Genomic DNA, 19894 nt, shown 5'->3' with positions numbered 1-19894 from the left:
TGACCCTAATACCTCAGATTAGGGGATTGTCCTATGACGGGGTATTGATGTTTAGCGAATACTCAGGTTAAAAAGAAAGAAATTGAATTTAATTAATTTAATTAGCCAAGTATGTATACATACAAGGAATTTGCCTTGGTGCAAGTAACAACACAATATACAGTAAACAATTAAGAATAAAACATTATCATTTAAACATGTGAATAATGAAATGCAATACCAGAGCAAAAGGAGGCTACAGACTTTTGGTTGTTGAGTAGAGCTACTGCTCGTAGAAAAAAAAACAGTTTTTATGTCTGGTTGTGGTGGCTTTGACAGTCTGGTCGCCTTCCAGAGGGAAGTGCTTCAAAGAGTTTGTGACCAGGGGAAGAGAGGTCAGAGATGATCTTACCCACTCGCTTCCTGGTCTTTGCAGTGTACAGTTCGTCAATGGGGGGAATTTGCAGCCAACAGCCTTCGGATGAAGTTGGATGATTAGCCATGATCATATTGAATGGCGGTGCAGGCTCGAAAGGCCGAATGGCCAACTCCTGCACCTATTTTCTATGTTTCTATGTTTTTGCTGATTGAACGATGAGCTGCAGCCTCCGGATGTCGTGCTTGGTGGCCGAACCAAACCAGACCATGATGGAGAAGGTGAGGACAGACTCTACGATGACAGTATAAAACTGGACCATCATTGCCTGTGGCAGATTGTGTTTTCTCACCTGCCGCAGGAAGTACATCCTCTGTTGGGACTTTTTGACTGTGGAGTCGGTGATCTCCCATTTAAGGTCCCTGCAGATGATGGTTCCAAGGACTATGGTGTTGTTGACGGTGAGTGGGGGGAAGAGAGCGGGAGCTCTCCTAAAGACTACAATCAATTCCACTGTCTTAAGAGCATTGATCTCCAGGTTGTTGCGAAGGCACCAGGACGCCAGCTGTGTCACTTCCTGTCTGTAGGCGTTGTGTCATGTGCAAGCTTGACAGTGGAGTCTGTGGAGGTGATTTTATTGAGACATAAACAATTCTGTGAACCGTTGAGAGACAAAGCTGGGAGTCTAGAACTAAGAGAAATAGTCTCCATATAGGGAAGCAGCCATTTGGAATGTACAAGAGGAGGTATATTTTAAAGCGCAGTGATAATACCAGTACTGGTGTACTGTTACGTGGCTCATTTAGGTGGCTTATTATTCTTCAGTCCCGATTCCATCTGCTATCCAAAGATCGAACATGGGCACCATTGTGCTAGCAACCCTGGGGGTTATGCTCTGCTTAAAATCCTGGAGTGACTTAGTGGGTCAGACAGCATCTCAAGAGAAAAGGAATAGGTGATGTTTCGGGTTGAGACTCATCTTCAGACTAAGAGTCAGGGGAGAAGGAAACTAGAGGTATGAACAGGTACAGAACAAATCAGAGCCGGTTATTGCTGTTCTGTCATCATCATGGATCGAAGTTCTGGAACTCCTTCCCCTGATAGCATTATGGGACTATCTTCATCATACGGACAACAACTATTTAAAGAAAAACAGCTCATATCTGATATAAACGATGGGCTTTCATGGACTTTCCAGTGGTACCCATTTTATACATACTTCATAAAACCATCAGCATTTTCTATATGTGCAATTGATTATATATCAATAGGCCACTAAGATTGTGAAATGACAAGATCAAGGCTGATGGTGACACGTTTGCCACAGCATACTATGCTATGTAGAATGTAGCATTAAATAGCATGTATGTAGCATTCTACATAGCATAGTATGCTGTGGCAAACGTGTCAGGCAACTGAACTCAAACTCTGGGATTGGACCTTTTGCCCTCTGGATTGCTGGTCCAGTAACATAGCCACTGAATATGAAGGATAACCTAAATAAAAAAACCTTGTGGTTGGACCCATCTCATTTTCTGCACACATTTTTTGACCGTCCAACGTCAATGGATAGATCATGTTTCAGTTCTGTGATGTCAGAGAAATGACGCTATTCCATTTTTGATTGATTGTCCATTGTTAAAGGTATGAGAATATGAACAAAACATCACTCCTCTTCTCCCAAGTGTGTAAGTTAAACATTTCCATGAAAGGTTCTGGTGAATATTTGAATGAAGGCACTTGGCACCATCATTGTTCTGTTAAAGATGCTCTGATTTTTTTCATTTATTTTAATCACAATGGTAATCTGGTTAAAATAAAATATTGGACATTTCTGATGAAACAACAAATTGATAGATTTAATACATACAGTTTCACCGAAGCTATGCTGGGAATCTTTCTCCACGTAGTACATTTATAACTTTGTGTTCATATTTCACTTCTGTTTGTTTCTCTGGAAGTACTTAAGACTTTGCTGACATGATTCTTGCAATAAAAATTGAACTTGGCATAATAAGTAGGAAAACCTTTTTTGTATTGTGTAGGTTGTGGAGTACATGGGATCTGAAACCTGTTCGAGAAATTATCTTCCCTAAATCAAACTGGCCTATTGTCAGGTAAGAATGAGCAAAATATTATCCATGGTGACTAATTAACTAAAGTTTGATAGTTGGAACTTGTACAAGATTCTTTCTCATAAAAACTTTAATCTATGTTTGGCTGTGTGAATGGTGCTCAAGCAGCCCTATAACCCAGAGTGTATCTAGGTGGACAGTGCAGTAGCACAGTTATCAGAGCAAAGTAACCCAAGAACAATTCCAACCTGTGCTTTTTGTGCGCAGTTTGCACATTCTCCCTGTGACCCTGCAGATTTCCTCCCACATCCCAAACATGTGTGGGTTGGTAGGTTAATTGGCCATTGTGAACTGTCCCTATATGTAGGTGAATGGTAGAATCTAGGGGAGTTGATGAGAATGTTGGGGAAATATTGTGGGTTTTGTTCAAATGGTTGACTGGACTCGGTGGGCAGAAGGGACTATTTCCACACTATGACTCGAGATTATGCCTTATTCTAGGAATAAACCAGGAAGTTTCACAGGGAGAAACAAATTTCAGTGGGAATGGCCTGGAAATTACTTTTGTACTATTTTTACAGGTCTACTGTTATCTTCTATTTTACTTCTTAATCTCAGATAATGGCTTCAGCTGCCTAGGTCCGAAACTCTGTAATTCCCTCTTTATTTTTGTTGTCTCTCTTTTAAAACCTACTTTGTCTTTCACCTAGCTATCCCAAACTCTCCTTAAGTTTATAACTGCAGATGCTGGATATCTGAAATTTAAAAATAATGCATGAAATATAAGCAGATAATATGAGCAGATAAGTTGTGGGGAGAGGAATAGAGATAATGTTCTGGATCAATGATGATTCCAACAGGATTAAGAAAAGTTTGAAATCTAACATGTTTAAAATAGCACCAATACTTGTGCCATTTGATATGAATGGGCTCCATGTTTGATTCTAACATTTCCTATTTCTAATGGAAGCTTATTTATCTGAAAATTAACTATCACTCTCTCTGCTGATGCAAACTGATCTGATAGATTTTAGATGTACAACATGGAAATAGGTCCTTTGGCCCACAGAGTCCATGCCGACCATCGATCACCCGTTCACACTAGCTTTATGTTATCCCACTTTCTCATCCACTCCCCAGACACTAGGGTTAATTTTCAGAGGTCAATTAACCCATAAACCCGCACGTCTGTGGGGTGTGGGGGGAAACCGGAGCACTGTCAAAAACCCATGCAGCCACAGGGAGAACGTCCAAACTCTGCACAGACAGTACCCCAGGTCAAGATCGAACCTGGATCTTTGGCACTTTGAGACAGCAGCTCTGTCAGCTGTGCCCACTGTGCCGCCCATAGTAGTATCCTCAGCAAGTATCCTCAACATTGTCTGTTTTTATTTCACAATCTCCTTAAGTGGCTTGGTGTTATATTTTATTTGATAATACGCCTGTGAAGAGTCTTGGAATGTTTTTTGTGTTAAAATTGCTGTATAAATAGAGTTGTTGTTTGAAAGCTGCCAAGTTAACAAATGGAAACTGTTGTTGGAGGATAATAAAATGTGGTGACACTAATTGTTGGGTTTCTGCTTCATTTGGTTTTGGCTGCAAACCCGAAAAACATATAGTGAACATAAATGTATATAAAATATAACAGGAAGTCTAAACCTACACTGAGACCTCCATGATTTTCACATTAACAGCTAAAACATATACATTTGCTTCTAACTTTATGATGAGGTGCGAGCAGTTTAAAAAGGATATGAGGAAAAGTCTTTTCACTCCGAGGGTGTTGCAACCTGGAACGCACTGCCTGAGAAAATAGTGGAGGCAAATATTCTCACAAAATTTAAGAAGTATTTGGATTAGAACTTGAATTGCCAAAGCATATTCGTCAATGGACCAAGTGCTGGTATTATGCGATTAGTATAAATTAGTTTGGTGGTTGGCACAGACATGGTGGACCAAAGGACCTGTTTCTGTGCTGTATTGCTTTGACTCTTTTAATTACTCTAGGGCCATCCCTATCTCCAGACTGCATCTCCACGCTGAATCCAGATTGAAGAGCCCCTCGTTAATCCTCCTACTCTACCTCACGGTTACTGGCTTTCATAAGTAATAGGAGCAGAATTAGGCCATTCAGCTCATCAAATCTACTGCGCCATGCAATCATGGCTGATCTATCTATCCTAACCCCATACTCCTGCCTTCTCCCCATAACCCATGATACCTGTGCTAATCAAGAATCTATCTATCTCTGTCTTAAAAATATCAATTGACGACCTCTACAGCCTTCTGTGGCAAGAAATTCCACAGATTTACCACCCTCTGACTAAAGAAATTCCTCCTCATCTTCCTAAAGGAACATCCTTTAATTCAGAGGCTATGACCTTTGGTCCTAGACTCTCCTACTAGTGGAAACATCCTCTCCACATCCACTCTATCCAGGCCTTTCACTATTTGGTATGTTTCATAAACTCCAGCGAGTAGAGGCCCAGTGCCATCAAACGCTCATCATATTTTAACTCACTCATTCCTGGGATCATTCTTGTAAACCTCCTTTGAACTCTCTACAGACCCAGCACATCCTTTCTCCGATATGGGGCTCAAAATTGCTCACAATGCTCCAAATGTGGCTGACCAGCGCCTTACAGATCATCAGCAGTTTCCAGTTCTTTCATTCCTACTCAGAGGGAATTGTAGGTCACACTGAGAGCATCCAGGTGTTTTTAGGTAGAGGAAATATTTGTGGAGAAGATTGGGAGTTCTCCCATTCTGTGCCAGTTAGATAAATCATCAAATTATTTTGGTACAGAAGGAGGTCATTTGGCCCATTAAATATGTGCTGGGTCAGAAAGCAGCAATTGCATCATTTGCATTATTCCACCCTTCTCCAAATTCTTATCCAACTACACTGATTCTGTTTCCACCTTTCCTTAATCGCTTAGTAAAAAAGGCTGTTCCTTAATTCTCCCTTTCATCTTTTGCCCAAGATTTCATATTTGTATACGCTGGTCCTTTGATTTGTCTGTTATCGGGAGCCACATCTCTCTGTTTGCCTAATCTAAGACAACCATGATCTTGTAAACCGCAGGTAAATCCCTTACCGAACATTGCTCCAGAATTAACAACCTCATCTTCTCCAGTCTAACCTTGCAGCTGAAATCGCTCATTCATGGAGGCATTCTAATAAATCTGTTTTCCTACCTCTGGATTTTCTTCATTCCATTCATTCGTTCCTAACAACGTTCCTGTGGTACCGAGAATCCCTCGTTGTGGCTAGTCAGTTTTCTTGACAGTTCAGTGCAAGAACTGTGCTTTGAACTCGACGGATTTGTTTCAGAACACCAGGATGCCACATGCAATATTCTTTCAAATATTTCTCCCATCAACAAGGATTTATGACATGCACGCCCAGGGCACTGATTCTGCAACCCTTTAGAACCTCGCTGTTTTAGTCAATATTATTTATCTTTATTCTTTCTGCCAATGTGTATCATGTTACACTTCTCTGTACTAAATATTGTTTGCCCATACCGTCTTCCTGCAGTTTATTACTGGATTTCTCATTGTTTACTGCACTTCCAAGCTTCATGTCATTTGTAAATTTAGAAATGTTGCCCTGTTCGCCTGTGCAGAACTCTATAGTCTTTGCAGAACTATGATCGCATACTGATCATGAGAGCACCACTGTCTGCCATCTTCATGGCTGAGAAACAACCATTTAACACAACTCGCTTCTTCCTATCTTTAAACCAGTTCCTTATAAATCCATCCTGGGGGCATGAACATTGAATTCTCCCAATTTTGTTAGCCCTTGCTGTCTCCTCCCCTTCCTATCACTCCCTCAGCCCTCGGGCTCCTCCTCCTCCTCCTTTTTCCTTTCTTCTCCCCACCCCACCCCCCATCTGTCTGAAGAAGGGTTTTGGCCCAAAACGTTGCCTATTTCCTTCGCTCCATAGATGCTGTTGCACCCGCTGAGTTTCTCCAGCATTTTTGTGTACCTTCCTTATCCATGCAGCTGTTGACCTTTAAATTTCCTGCACCTCAATTTTCCTAATCAGCTTTTTATATGTGATTTTATTCTGAGAAGCTATGTTGGTGATTATATACTGCAATCCCTTCATCAATCCTCCCCCCAATCCAGGTGATACAGACAAAAATATTTGGTGGAAAGTTGGTTTCATGATTTGAACCAAATCTGTCAGCCACTTTATTTTTTTTTTTCTTCTGAAAGTTGTTGTCCTAATCCTTTTCTTTCTCTACTATCCTCACCTTAGGTGTTCACTAAGTTGTCACAGAGTCTAATTATGTCTCTACTGCTTCTTTCTCTTCACCCCTCCCCCACCAGGTAAAATGTCTAATGTTTTGCTCAGTGTTTCTCAGGCCCTTCCCCACAGGAATATTTTTGGCCCCTCGTATTTCTCATTTTGCCCTTCAGTAACGTTATCCCAAAATAAGTTTTCTCCAATCTTAGATTGGAAACATAAACTTTGACAGTTTAAAGGGAAAATTGTCACTCTGTACTTTTTTATGGACCCTTTGCAACCTCAGAACATGACAATAAAGTAAATTTGCAGAATATTCAGTTGAGAAATATGGAAAATCGTGTAGCCATTTTATAACGAGCAAGATTTTGGAACCATTGTCATCTGATTTAGTGATGCCACTGACGGATAAATTTTATTAGACGGCAAAATGCCCCACTCGTAAACATTGCATTATGGTGGCACATTTCTTTAACGGAGATTGTGATGTTTGGAGACATAGAAACAGAAAAATAGGTGCAGGAGTAGGCCATTCGGCCCTTCGAACCAGCACCGCCATTCAATATGATCATGGCTGATCATCCAAAATCAGTAATCAGTTCCTGCTTTTTCCTCGTATCCCTTGATTCCTTTAGCCCTAAGAGCTAAATCAGTCTGAAGAAGGGTCTTGGTCCAAAACGTCACCCATTCCCTTCTCTCCAGAGATGCTGCCTGGCCCCCTGAGTTACTCCAGCATGTTGTGTCTACCATCGAGCTAAATAACTATCTCTAGAAAATCTCCAGTGAATTGGCCTCTACTGCCTTCTGTGGCAGAGAATTCCACAGATTCACAACTCTCTGAGTGAAAAAGCTTTTCCTCAAAGAGACATGAGAGTGCAGATGCTGGAATCTTGCACAACAAACAATCTGCTGGAGTAACTCTGTGTCTGACAACATCTGTGGAGGGAAATGGACTAGTCGACTTTTCAAGTGAATGCATTCCAAGTGAATTCTTGGAATGTATGCGGGATAGTTTTCTCAACCAACATGTAGAGGAACCAACGAGAGAGCAGGCTATTCTAGATTGGGTATTGAGTAATGAGGAAGGGTTAGTTAGCAGTCTTGTTGTGCATGGCCCCTTGGGCCAGAGTGACCATAATATGGTTGAGTTCTTCATTAGGATGGAGAGTGACATTGTTAATTCAGAAACAAGGGTCCTGAACTTAAAGAAAGGTAACTTTGAGGGTATAAGACGTGAATTGGCCAAAATAGACTGGCAATTGATTCTTAATGGGTTCACGGTGGATATGCAATGGAAGGCATTTAAAGACTGCATGGATGAACTACAACAATTGTTCATCCCAGTTTGGCAAAAAAATAAATCAGGGAAGGTAGTGCATCCGTGGATAACAAGGGAAATCAGGGATAGTATCAAAACAAAAGATGAAGCATACAAATTAGCCAGAAAAAGCAGCCTACCAGAGGACTGGGAGAAATTCAGAGACCAGCAGAGGAGGACAAAGGGCTTAATTAGGAAAGGGAAAAATAGGTTATGAATTAAAACTGGCAGGGAACATAAAAACTGACTGCAAAAGCTTTTATAGATATGTGAAGAGAAAAAGATTAGTTAAAACAAATGTAAGTCCCTTGCAGTCAGAAACAGGTGAATTGATCATGGGGAACAACGACATGGCAGACCAATTGAATAACTACTTTGGTTCTGTCTTCACTAAGGAAGACATAAATAATCTGCCGGAAATAGCAGGGGACCGGGGGTCAAATGAGATGGAGGAACTGAGTGAAATCCAGGTTAGCCGGGAAGTGGTGTTCGGTAAATTGAATGGATTAAAGGCCGATAAATCCCCAGGGCCAGATAGGCTGCATCCCAGAGTACGTAAGGAAGTAGCCCCAGAAATAGTGGATGCATTAGTGATAATTTTTCAAAACTCTTTAGATTCTGGAGTAGTTCCTGAGGATTGGAGGGTAGCTAATGTAAACCCACTTTTTAAAAAGGGAGGTTGAGAGAAAACGGAGAATTACAGACCAGTTAGTCTAACGTCGGTAGTGGGGAAACTGCTAGAATCGGTTATTAAAGATGGGATAGCGGCACATTTGGAAAGTGGTGAAATCATTGGACAAAGTCAGCATGGATTTATGAAAGGTAAATCGTCTGACGAATCTTATAGAATTTTTCAAGGATGTAACTAGTAGAATGGATAAGGGAGAACCAGTTATATCTGGACGTTCAAAAGGCTTTAGACAAGGTCCCACATAAGAGTTTAGTATGCAAACTTAAAGCACACGGTATTGGGGGGTTCAGTATTGATGTGGATAGAGAACTGACTGGCAGACAGAAAGCAAAGAGTAGGAGTAAACTGGTCCTTTTAACAATGGCAGGCAGTGACTAGTGGGGTACCGCAAGGCTCAGTGCTGGGACCCCAGCTATTTACGATATATATTAATGATTTGGATGAGGGAATTGAATGCAACATCTCCAAGTTTGCGGATGACATGAAGCTGGGGGGCAGTGTAAGCTGTGTGGAGGATGCCAGGAGGCTGCAAGGTGACTTGGATAGGCTGGGTGAGTGGGCAAATGCATGGCAGATGCAGTATAATGTGGATAAATGTGAGGTTATCCACTTTGGTGGCAAAAACAGGAAAGTAGACTATTGTCTGAATGGTGGCCGATTAGGAAAAGGGGAGATGCAACGAGATCTGGGTGTCATGGTACACCAGTCATAAAAAGTAGGCATGCAGGTGCAGCAGGCAGAGAAGAAGGCGAATGGTATGTTAGCATTCATAGCAAAAGGATTTGAGTATAGGAGCAGGGAGGTTCTACTGCAGTTGTACAGGGCCTTGGTGAGACCACACCTGGAGTATTGCGTACAGTTTTGGTCTCCTAATCTCAGGAAAGACATTCTTGCCATAGAGGGAGTACAGAGAAGGTTCACCAGACTGATTCCTGTGATGGCAGGACTTTCATATGAAGAAAGACTGGATAGACTCGGCTTGTACTCGCTAGAATTTAGAAGATTGAGGGGGGATCTTATAGAAACTTACAAAATTCTTAAGGGGTTGGACAAGCTAGATGCAGGAAGATTGTTGGGGGAGTCCAGAACAAGGGGTCACAGTTTAAGGATAAGGGGGAAATCTTTTAGGACCGAGATGAGGACAACATTTTTCATACAGAGAGTGGTGAATCTCTGGAATTCTCTGGCACAGAATGTAGTTGAGGCCAGTTCATTGGCTATATTTAAGAGGGAGTTAGATGTGGCCCTTGTGGCTAAAGGGATCAGAGGGTATGGAGAGAAGGCAGGTACAGGATACTGAGTTGGATGATCAGCCATGATCATATTGAATGGCGGTGCAGGCTCGAAGGGCCGAATGGCCTACTCCTGCACCTATTTTCTATGTTTCTACGAAGACTTAATTTCAGATGAAGGGATGACCCAAAATGTCCACAGTGCATTTCCCTCTGCAGATACTGCCTGACCAGCTGACTTCCTCCAGAGGATTGTTTGTTGCTCGTGCCTTGTGGAGCTTGATTTGAAACCATAATCTTTTATCTCAAGTGCAAGTGTGACCACTGAGCTGTATCTATAATCTTCTCAATATTTCAACTGTCAAGTAGGGTTTAAAAAATACCCAAGTCTAACAGTATCTATGCATTTTCCAATTAGGATGTGAAATGAAACAACAATTTGTGCAGTGGTGTCTAGATTTTGCAATAGCTTTCTCCAAGGAACCTTGACTGGTCCACCTTGAGATTTAACTACACAGTTTATCATGAGGATTCTACAGCTGAAGAGCAAATGTGCTAGGCTCCATGAGTCTGCAGTGTGAATGTAGAACTATTAAAATTTAATAGAGGGACCTTGTGAAACCAGGCTGTGGCAAAGAACCTGCAAGAGGAAAAAAAAAATCTGAAAAGGAGTAGAAAAATTGATTTGACATTTGTAGTAATCATTTTAAGTGTGCTGCAAGTCAGCAGACAGATAAAGAATGTGAATAAAATCTCTAATTTGCTACCGCATTTTGATAAAAGTACCTTTGACTTTCATGGTTTTAATCTTTTCTCATGCAGTCTGACCTTCTCCTGTGATGGCCATCACCTCTACACGGCAAACATCGACGGCACTGTGATAGCGTGGTGTCGCAAAGACCAACAGCGGATGAAGCTCCCCATATTCTTTTCCTTCCTTAGCAGTTATGCGGCTGGATGAAAACTTACCTGCAGATTTGCTTGTACCAGTCACTGTGCAAAGAACGGAGCCCGCGGTGCTCTTGGGGGTGGGGCTGAGAGGAAGATGGGGGAAAAAGAAGAATTCCCTCCCCAGATGTAAATATTCCAAGTGCAACCCATAAAAGGACCAGGTGTTCTCCACCCCCCCCCCCCCCCTCATCAGCAGGACAAGATGAAACAGGAAAACAATACTATAGAGCAGATTTCATAATTGTAGTCTGCTCTCTTCCTGTTCCTTCACTCTGTCACATATGCAGTCCTTCAAAGTAGTCAGTTTGTAGCTGACTAAAACTCAGTAACACCGATTTAAATTTGATGTAAATTATGCAATCTGTCACGTTGTTAGATTTAAAGTGCAATATTTTCTACTTGAGATTCTCCCAACTTTCACATACAATGTGCATGAGACCAAGCAGGTTATTGAGGTACAAGAATAATGAAATAATTTACATGAAATAGCATGGAAATACCTATGTTAAAGCACCTTAAAACAATGTCTGTGCACGCAGCATCTCTCGACATCTGCCTTGAACGTTTACAATTCATCTCTGCAAGTTCTGCCATTTCTCGTGTCTTTCCTCAAAAATAAATTAATCTTTGTAATAATTTGATATGATTCAGATTGTAACTTTTTATACTAAGCATTAAGCAGACCCTAAATTGAGAAAAGGATTTGCTTAACTGGTGCTTGCCAGATTGCATGAAAGGATAAATGTTATGTCTTAAAGTGAGTTGATGTGCAAATAACTAACTATCCAAAAACAAAAATGATGTTGGCGTTATTGAAGACACAATACTGTTGTCAATTAGATTGTTTATGGTTAGGCTGTTCCCCACTCATGTGATAAATATATGACCACTTATTTAACTGGAGGGCACATATTCTAAACCCTGACTGCAACTTCCCTCTGAAAGTTGGTTTATTTTTGTGTTTGTCCTTAATCGTATTTAAAAATAGTGTTAGAAAATGTGCATTTTGCAAGTTTTTTGAAGACCTAGTTTGTCAATTGTTTTCCTGATATATAAAAATTGGCAAACGTATCTTATTAATTTAAACATTCACAAACCAGTGTTCCTCGAACTTTGAAAGTGAGCATATGCTGTCTTTTGTACTTATTCCTTATATATCTGTACAAAGTATTTGTGATGAATATTTGAACATTAAATTAATTATAATCTGAGAATTCTACCTTTCTATCAATCTTTAATTAATATTATATTAATGTTTGAAATCAACGAAGGTCATGACTTGGAAACACACTTAAAATTCTTTGTGCTCTTCTACACATACTGTGCCCTCAAAATGTTTGGGACAAAGACCCATAATTTATTTATTTTCCTCTGTACTCCATAATTTGATATTTGTAACAGAAAAAAAAGTCACATGTGGTTAAAATGCACATTGTCAGATTTTATTAAAGGGTATTTTTATACATTTTGGTTTCACCATGTCGTAAATACAGCTGTGTTTATACATAGTCCCCCCATTTCAGGGCACCATAATGTCTGGGGGACGTGGCTTCACGGGTGTTTGTAATTGCTCAGGTGTTTAATTGCCTCCTTAATGCAGGTATAAGAGAGCTCTCAGCACCTATTTTTTCCTCCAGTCTTTCCTTCACCTTTGGAAACTTCTATTGCTGTTTATCAACATGAGGACCAAAGTTGTGCCAATGAAAGTCAAAGAAGCCATTATAGGCTGTGGGCCGAGGAGCTTTATTCTGCAGTTTCGTGACCCAAGTCACCAAACTACATGAAATTTTCACATATTGTGTAAACAAATGTATATAAATCAACCCTGAAACTCGATATGAAGAAGACTTGCACATTTTTATTAAATTAGAGAAAAAACAGGAAAATGTCAGGAATTTTTTAGTCCAATCAAAGCACATTTATCATAGAGTTGTCTGCCAGTTGGCCAATCACGCGCTTTGTTTCAGGCTAGCACACAAAATGGCTGAGGGGGCTTCACAGATGCCTGTTTTACTGGAGATTCCGATGTGTTGTTCTGTGGAATAAATGCCGTGGAAACTTGCAGCAGGTAATTGTATTTAGTGGGAAAAGCATTAAAAAGGCTGAAGAAAGTGCTGCGGTGGATTAAAGTGCAAGAAAGCCTTCAAAGTCCCTGCTGATGTGTGGAACACAAAGAAGGCCCCCATGAATCAACTCTAACTGAAAGGTAAGATTAAAGTCTGAATTTATGAAAATCTATCTGTATGGACTTTAATTAATTTAATATAATGTGAATAAATTCATTCATTCATTCCTTATTCATTCCCTCACTCACTTATTCATCCATTCACTCAATTACTCATTCATTCATTCAATCATGAAATTGAGGGCCTAAACTATTACACAGTCAATTAAACATTGTCACTAATGCCAGCCTGTTGTACAGTAATAAGTCTTTAACAACTAATCTCGGAGCTGCCTGCGAAAACTTACCGGGAAAAAGTGCTCCGATCACGGGACCAAGGTACTCGCGGTAAATAGCGATCGATATCCCTCCGTTTTTCTCCCGTTATCGGGGTCTGAAAACGACCGCTACAGACGGCACTATGTACAGCCTCGCCCGCCCCGCTCCGCAATCGTGAATCGGCCGCTTATTAATTGAGGCCGCGGCTTCACCTTACCGCGAGTACCTAGGCCCCGCGGTCGGAGCACTTTTTCCCGGTAAGTTTTCGCAGGCAGCTCCGAGATTAGCTGTTAAAGACTTATTGTCACTAATGCCAGCTTGTTGTAGAGTAATGTTTAATTGACTGTGTTATAGTTTAGGCCCTCAATTTCATGAATGAATGAATGAGTGTGTGAGTGGGTGAATGAATAAGGAATGAATGAATTAATTAATTTATTCACATTATAAAATGGTGCAATTAAATTAATTAAACTCCATACAGATAGATTTTCATAAATTCAGACTTTAATCTTACCTTTCAGTTAGAGTTGATTCATGGGGGCCTTCTTTGTGTCCCACACATCAGCAGGGACTTTGAAGGCTTTCTTGCACTTTAATCCACCGCAGCACTTTCTTCAGCCTTTTTTATGCTTTTCCCACTAAATACAATTATCTGCTGCAAGTTTCCACGGCATTTATTCCACACAACAACACATCGGAATCTCCAGTAAAACAGGCATCTGTGATGCCCCCTCAGCCATGTTGTGTACTAGCCTGAAACAAAGCGCGTGATTGGCCAACTGGCAGACAACTCAATGTTAAACGTGCTTTGATTGGACTAAAAAATTCCCAACATTTTTCCGTTTTTTCTCTAATTTAATAAAGATGTGCAAGTCTTCTTCATATCGAGTTTCAGGGGTGATTTATATACATTTGTTTACACAATATGTGAACATTTCATGTAGTTTGGTGACTTGGGTCACGAAATCCTATTTCTAGACACATTTTTGATGCTCGGCCCACATCCTATTATGAGACTGAGAAACAAGGAAGACCTCCACAGCTGATGACAAGAATTCTCTCTAAGAAAAATCCCCAAACACCTGTCCGACAGATCAGAAACACTCTTCGGCAGTCAGGTGTGGATTTGTCAATGGCCACTGTCCGCAGAAGACTTCATGAACAAAAATATAGAGGCTACACTGCAAGATGCAAACCACTGGTTAGCCGCAAAAATAGGCTGGCCAGGTTACAATTTACCAAAAAGTACTTAAAAGAGCAACTACAGTTCTGGAAAAAGGTCTTGTGGAAAGATGAGACGAAGATTAATTTATATTAGAGTGATGGCAAGAGCAAAGTATGGAGGAGAGAAGAAACTGCCCAAGATCCAAAGCATACCACCTCATCTGTGAAACACTGGTGGGGGTGTTATGGCATGGGCATGTATGGCTGCCGAAGGTAGTGGCTCACTTATCTTCATTGATGATACAACTGCTGATGGTAGTAGCATAATGAATTCTGAAGTGTATGGACACATCCTATCTGTTCAAGTTCAAACAAATGCCTCAAAACATATTGGCCGGCGGTTCATTCTACAGTAAGACAATTATCCCAAACAAACTGCTAAAGCAACAAAGGAGTTTTTCAATGCTAAAAAATGGTTAATTCTTGAGTGGCAAAGTCAATCACCCGATCTATACTGAATTGAGCATACCTTTTATATGCTAAAGAGTAAACTGAAGGGGACTAGCCCCCAAAACAAAGCATAAGGTAAAGATGGCTGCAATACAGGCCTGGCAGAGCATCACCAGAGAAGACACCCAACAACTGGTGATGTCCATGAATCGCAGTCAAGCAGTCATTGCGTGCAAACGATCTGCAACAAAATACTAAACATGACGACTTTCATTTGCGCGGGGGGGGGTGTAACGTCTATGTATAAACACTGCTGTAATTTCTACATGGTGAAACCAAATGTTGGGATACTGAGTTGGATGATCAGCCATGATCATATTGAATGGCGGTGCAGGCTCGAAGGGCCGAATGGCCTACTCCTGCACCTAATTTCTATGTATAAAAATGGCCTTTATTAAAATCTGACAATGTGCACTTTAACCACATGTGATTTTTTTTCTATTCCAAATCTCAAATTGTGGAGTACAGAGGCAAATAAATAAATGATGGGTCTTTGTCCAAAACATTATGGAGGGCACTATATGTTGCCTTTTGCTGTCTATTTCCTCTGAATGCCTCAGGCCATACCTTCCACCTCTGTCAGCACTTATTTGATTAACTCCAGGTTCCAGTGTCCAGTGTTGTTATTGGCTTGCATTGGCATCTCCTGCCTTGCTTCTGCTAGTGATAGCCATCCTGGTGCTGTTAAGGTGGAATCCATCGAGACAGAAGAGTTTTCTACTGCTTAAGGCTAAACCTGGCCAAAGTTCAGCACTTCGCATTGAAAAGTGTTGGAGGGATTGTGTGTTCTGAAAAACAACAAACAGTTTCATTATTTAGATTAGTTTCATTTTTTTTTAATTCATTTGAGAAGTTTCAAAATTATGGGAGGTGTAGATTGTAGGAAATCCTTCTCCTTGGCAGGGATGTCTTAAGACCAGAGGGCAGAGTTTTAAGTTTAGTGGGGATCTGAGGAAGAATATTGTCAGTCAGTGAGTAGTTGCAATCTGGTAGGCACTGCCTGAAAACATGGTTCGATTAGGTTTAAGATAGTTGTGGATATGGACGGAGAGCATCCACATATTAAAATGCTCAACTGAGGTAAGGCCAACTTTGAGGGTATGAGGGAAGGTCTCATTCAAGTTGACTGGAGCAGATTATTTGAGGGGAAAGGCCAAGTGGGATGTTTATAAAAGTGTACTGAAGAAAGCTCAGGATGTGTTTGTCCCTGTTAGAGTGAAGCACAAAGCAGGCAAACGTAAGGAAGCTTGGCTGACGAGGGGAATTGAGACATTAGTTAAAAACAAGAAGGATGCATGGAACATGTATAGGCAACTGGGATCAAATGCATCCCTAGAGAGTTTGGGGAATTAAGGAGTAAACTAAAAATGGAAATCAGAAGGGCAAAAAGGGGCCCAGAGATAGCTCTGGCGGGTAGCAATAAGGACAATCCCAAAAGATTTTATAAATACATAAGGGGGAGAAGGGTAACTAGAGAGAGAGTGGGACCTCTCGGGAATCAAAGCGGCCACCTCTGTAAGGAGCCACATGAGATGGGCAAGGTACTAAATGAGTATTTCTCCTCTACTTACCAAGGAGAAAGACAGTAGGACGGAGGAAATTGGAGCAGTCACTGGAAGTGGCTCGAGAGCTGTCAGGGTTACCATCGACGAAGTACTGAAGGTACTGTCGTGTTTGAAGGTAGACAAATTTCCAGGGCCTGGTCAGATATATCCGAGGACATTGCGGGAAACTAGTCGAAATTGCGGGAGCATTGGTTGAAATTTACGAGTCGTCCTTAAATACAGGAGAGGTGCCGGAAGACTGGTGGGTGGCAAATGTTGTGCCTCTTTTCAAGAAGTGCTCCAGGGAAAATGCTGGGAACTATGGGCCGATGAGCTTAACATCTGCATTTGGTAAGATACTGGAGAGTATTCTGAGGGATAGGGCATACAGTCATTTGGATGGGCAAGGGCAATTTAGGGATAGTCAGCATGGTTTTGTACATGGAAGGTCGTATCTCACAAATTTGATTGAATTTTTTGAGGACGTGACCAAAAAGGTTGATGGGTGTACATGTACAAGAGCTGTAGATATTGTGTACATGGACTTGAGTAAGGCGTTCGACAAGGTTCTGCATGGTAGGCTGCTCTGAAAGGTTGGATCATAGAAACATAGAAATTAGGTGCAGGAGTAGGCCATTCGGCCCTTCGAGCCTGCACCGCCATTCAATATGATCATGGCTGATCATCCAACTCAGTATCCCGTACCTGCCTTCTCTCCATACCCCCTGATCCCCTTAGCCACGATGGCCACATCTAACTCCCTCTTAAATATAGCCAATGAACTGGCCTCGCATGGGATCCAAGGAGAGATAGCTGAATGGATAGCAAATTGGCTCCAAGGAAGGAAGCAGAGGGTGATGGTGGATGGTTGCTTCTCGGACTGGACGCCTGTGACTAGTGGTGTGCCTCAGTGTTTTGTGTTGGGCCCGTTACTGTTTGTCATCTACATCAGTGAGTTGAATGAGATCATACAAGGCAAGATTAGCAAGTTTGTTGATACAAAAAGTTAGTGGTTTTGCAGATAGTGAAGATGGTTGTGAAAGATTACAGCAGGATCTGGATCGATTGGCCAGGTGGGCGGAGGAATGGTTGATGGAATTTAATACAGAAAATTATGACTTGTTGCATTTTGGGACGTCGAACAAGGGCAGGACCTACACAATAAATGGTAGGCCTCTGGGTGGTGTTGTAGAGCAGAGGGATCTAGGAGTACAGGTGCATGGTTCCTTGAAGGTCAAGTCGCAGGTGGTCAAAAAGGCTTTTGGCACTTTGGCTTTCATCAGTCAGAATAGTGACTATTGAAGTTGGGAGGTCATGTTACAGTTGTATAAGACGTTGGTGAGACTGCATTTAAAATATTGTGTTCAGTTCTGGGCATCATGTTATAGGAAAGATATTGTCAAGCTTGAAAGGGTTCAGAAAAGATTTACAAGGATGTTGCCGGGACTAGAGGGTGTGAGCTATAGGAAGAGGTTGAGTAGGCTGGATCTCTATTCCATGGAGAGCAGGAGGATGAGGGGAGATCTTATAGAAGTATATAAAATCATGAGGGGAATAGATCAGGTAGATACACGGTCTTTTGCCCAGAGTAGGGGAATCGAGAACCAGAGGACATAGGTTCAAGGTGAAGGAGGAAAAGATTTCATAGGAATCTGAGGGGTAACTTTTTCACACAAAGGGTGGTGGGTGTATGGAACAAGCTGCCAGAGGAGGTAATTGAGGCTGGGACTATCCCATAGTTTAAGAAACAGACAGGTGCATGGATAGGACAGGGTTGTAGGGATATGGACCAAGTGCAGGCAAGTGGGACGAGTGTAGCTGGGACATTGTTGGCAGTGAGTTGGGCCGAGGGGCCTGTTTCCACACTGTATCACTCTATGACTCCTTGGTGGAGACAGGTAATCTGGCAACGTTTAAGAAGCCTCTGGACAATCATCGTGGCATTTGTAGATTGCCGGGAGACCCTGAGGCCCATTGTAAAGATGGCCAGATTCCTCTCCAAGAGTGGATAGTAAACCAGGTGAGTTTGTTTTTAATGACAAATAATTTTGTGGTCATCATTACTGATGTTAACCCAGATTATGAACTGTATGTTGATTTCCACAGTTGCCATGGTAGGATTTGAAATGGTCGCTAGATTGTGTTTTAGACAGAGTTCCTAGCTCAATAATTTAACTACATAGTCATACTTCCAAAAATCTGCATGTGCCCTTGGCTCGTTGGGATTATTTCTTGGATGCCATGCATTGAAGAAAGTACCATTAAGTACTGCACCATTTTACCAGCCTATTATCTGCACCATAGTATTCGCAATCAAGCTGCCAATAATTCCATATTATACTGGACATTTTAATGGGGAAAAACTTTTTTTTGCCATACAGGAGAATCTTGAAATATAAAGGTTTGAGTCCTGAGCTGAGGAGCAGAGATAGAGGGAGTGTGGGAATCGGGGAAATTTGGAAGTTGCGGAGGGATAAGGATTAATGTGAGGCATGAGGGTGTGGGACAAATGGCGAGGGTGAGGTGGTAGGAATAGGGGGTTAATGGAGGGGAAGGTGGACAGAATGATTAGGATGTGTTAGGAAGATCAGAGGGTGGTGGGCTTGGGAGGTAGAGGAAAGAGGTGGAATTGGGGATGGGAAGTAGAGGATGGGGTATTGTGAGGATGAGTAAGTGGGACAAAGCAAAGCATGGTTGTTAATTGAGGTGTGGTGGGTTGGATGGGAGTATGGGTCTGGGATGAGGATTGGGCTGAGGGATGAGAATGGGTGAGTGAGCTGGGTCAGTGTAATGTGCGGGGGAGGATGAGGGCTGTTGGACGAGGGACAAAAGAGATGTGTTGTAGTTCTGCCTGGGTGGGATGTGAAACAAAATTAAAATGTGACTTTCCAGCTCAATCATGTTCCAAACTTGTGTACTGTTTTCATCTCTGGCCTTTGTTCCAACCATCTGTCTGTAAAAAAATGCCCCCTTATCTGTGTCGACCCCCACCCCTCTCAGCCTGAATAAGGGTGTTGACCCAAAATGTCACCTTCCATGTTCCCCAGAGATGTTGTCTGACCCGTGAGTTACTCCAGTACTTTCTCCTTTTGCGTATGAACCAGTGCCTGATTTCCTTTCTGGATGACAAAATTCTTAAGGGGTTGGACAGGCTAGATGCAGGAAGATTGTTCCCGATGTTTGGGGAAGTCCAGGACAAGGGGTCACAGTTTAAGGATAAAGGGGAAATCCTTTGGGACCCAGATGAGAAAAGCATTTTTCACACAGAGAGTGGTGAATCTGTGGAATTCTCTGCCACAGAAGGCAGTTGAGGCCAGTTCATTGGCTATATTTAAGAGGGAGTGAGATGTGG

General features: G+C 41.7%; 1 protein-coding gene and 1 long non-coding RNA gene across 4 annotated transcripts in view; one reads left to right on the top strand and one right to left on the bottom strand.

Moving 5' to 3' along the window:
* The window catches only part of lyst (lysosomal trafficking regulator), a 208392-nt gene extending 196297 nt beyond the window's left edge, over positions 1–12095 (top strand). For all 3 annotated transcript variants that reach the window (XM_055635156.1, XM_055635157.1, XM_055635155.1), the window contains 2 exons: positions 2401–2472; positions 10753–12095. In XM_055635156.1, the coding sequence (XP_055491131.1) occupies positions 2401–2472; positions 10753–10891 (211 nt within the window). In that variant the 3' untranslated portion in view covers positions 10892–12095. The remainder of the gene's footprint in view (positions 1–2400; positions 2473–10752) is intronic.
* Positions 615–19894, bottom strand: part of LOC129696997 (uncharacterized) — a 22164-nt gene continuing 2884 nt past the window's right edge. Inside the window, exons 2-3 of the long non-coding RNA XR_008723430.1 lie at positions 15566–15786; positions 615–975 (exon numbers count right to left, since the gene is read on the bottom strand). This is a non-coding gene — a long non-coding RNA (uncharacterized LOC129696997). The remainder of the gene's footprint in view (positions 976–15565; positions 15787–19894) is intronic.

The sequence above is a fragment of the Leucoraja erinacea genome, chromosome 5 (assembly GCF_028641065.1).
Source record: "Leucoraja erinacea ecotype New England chromosome 5, Leri_hhj_1, whole genome shotgun sequence".
Lineage (NCBI taxonomy): Eukaryota > Metazoa > Chordata > Chondrichthyes > Rajiformes > Rajidae > Leucoraja > Leucoraja erinaceus.
The sequence above is the reverse complement of the archived record's forward strand: the minus strand, read 5'-3'. Positions and strand labels throughout refer to the sequence as shown.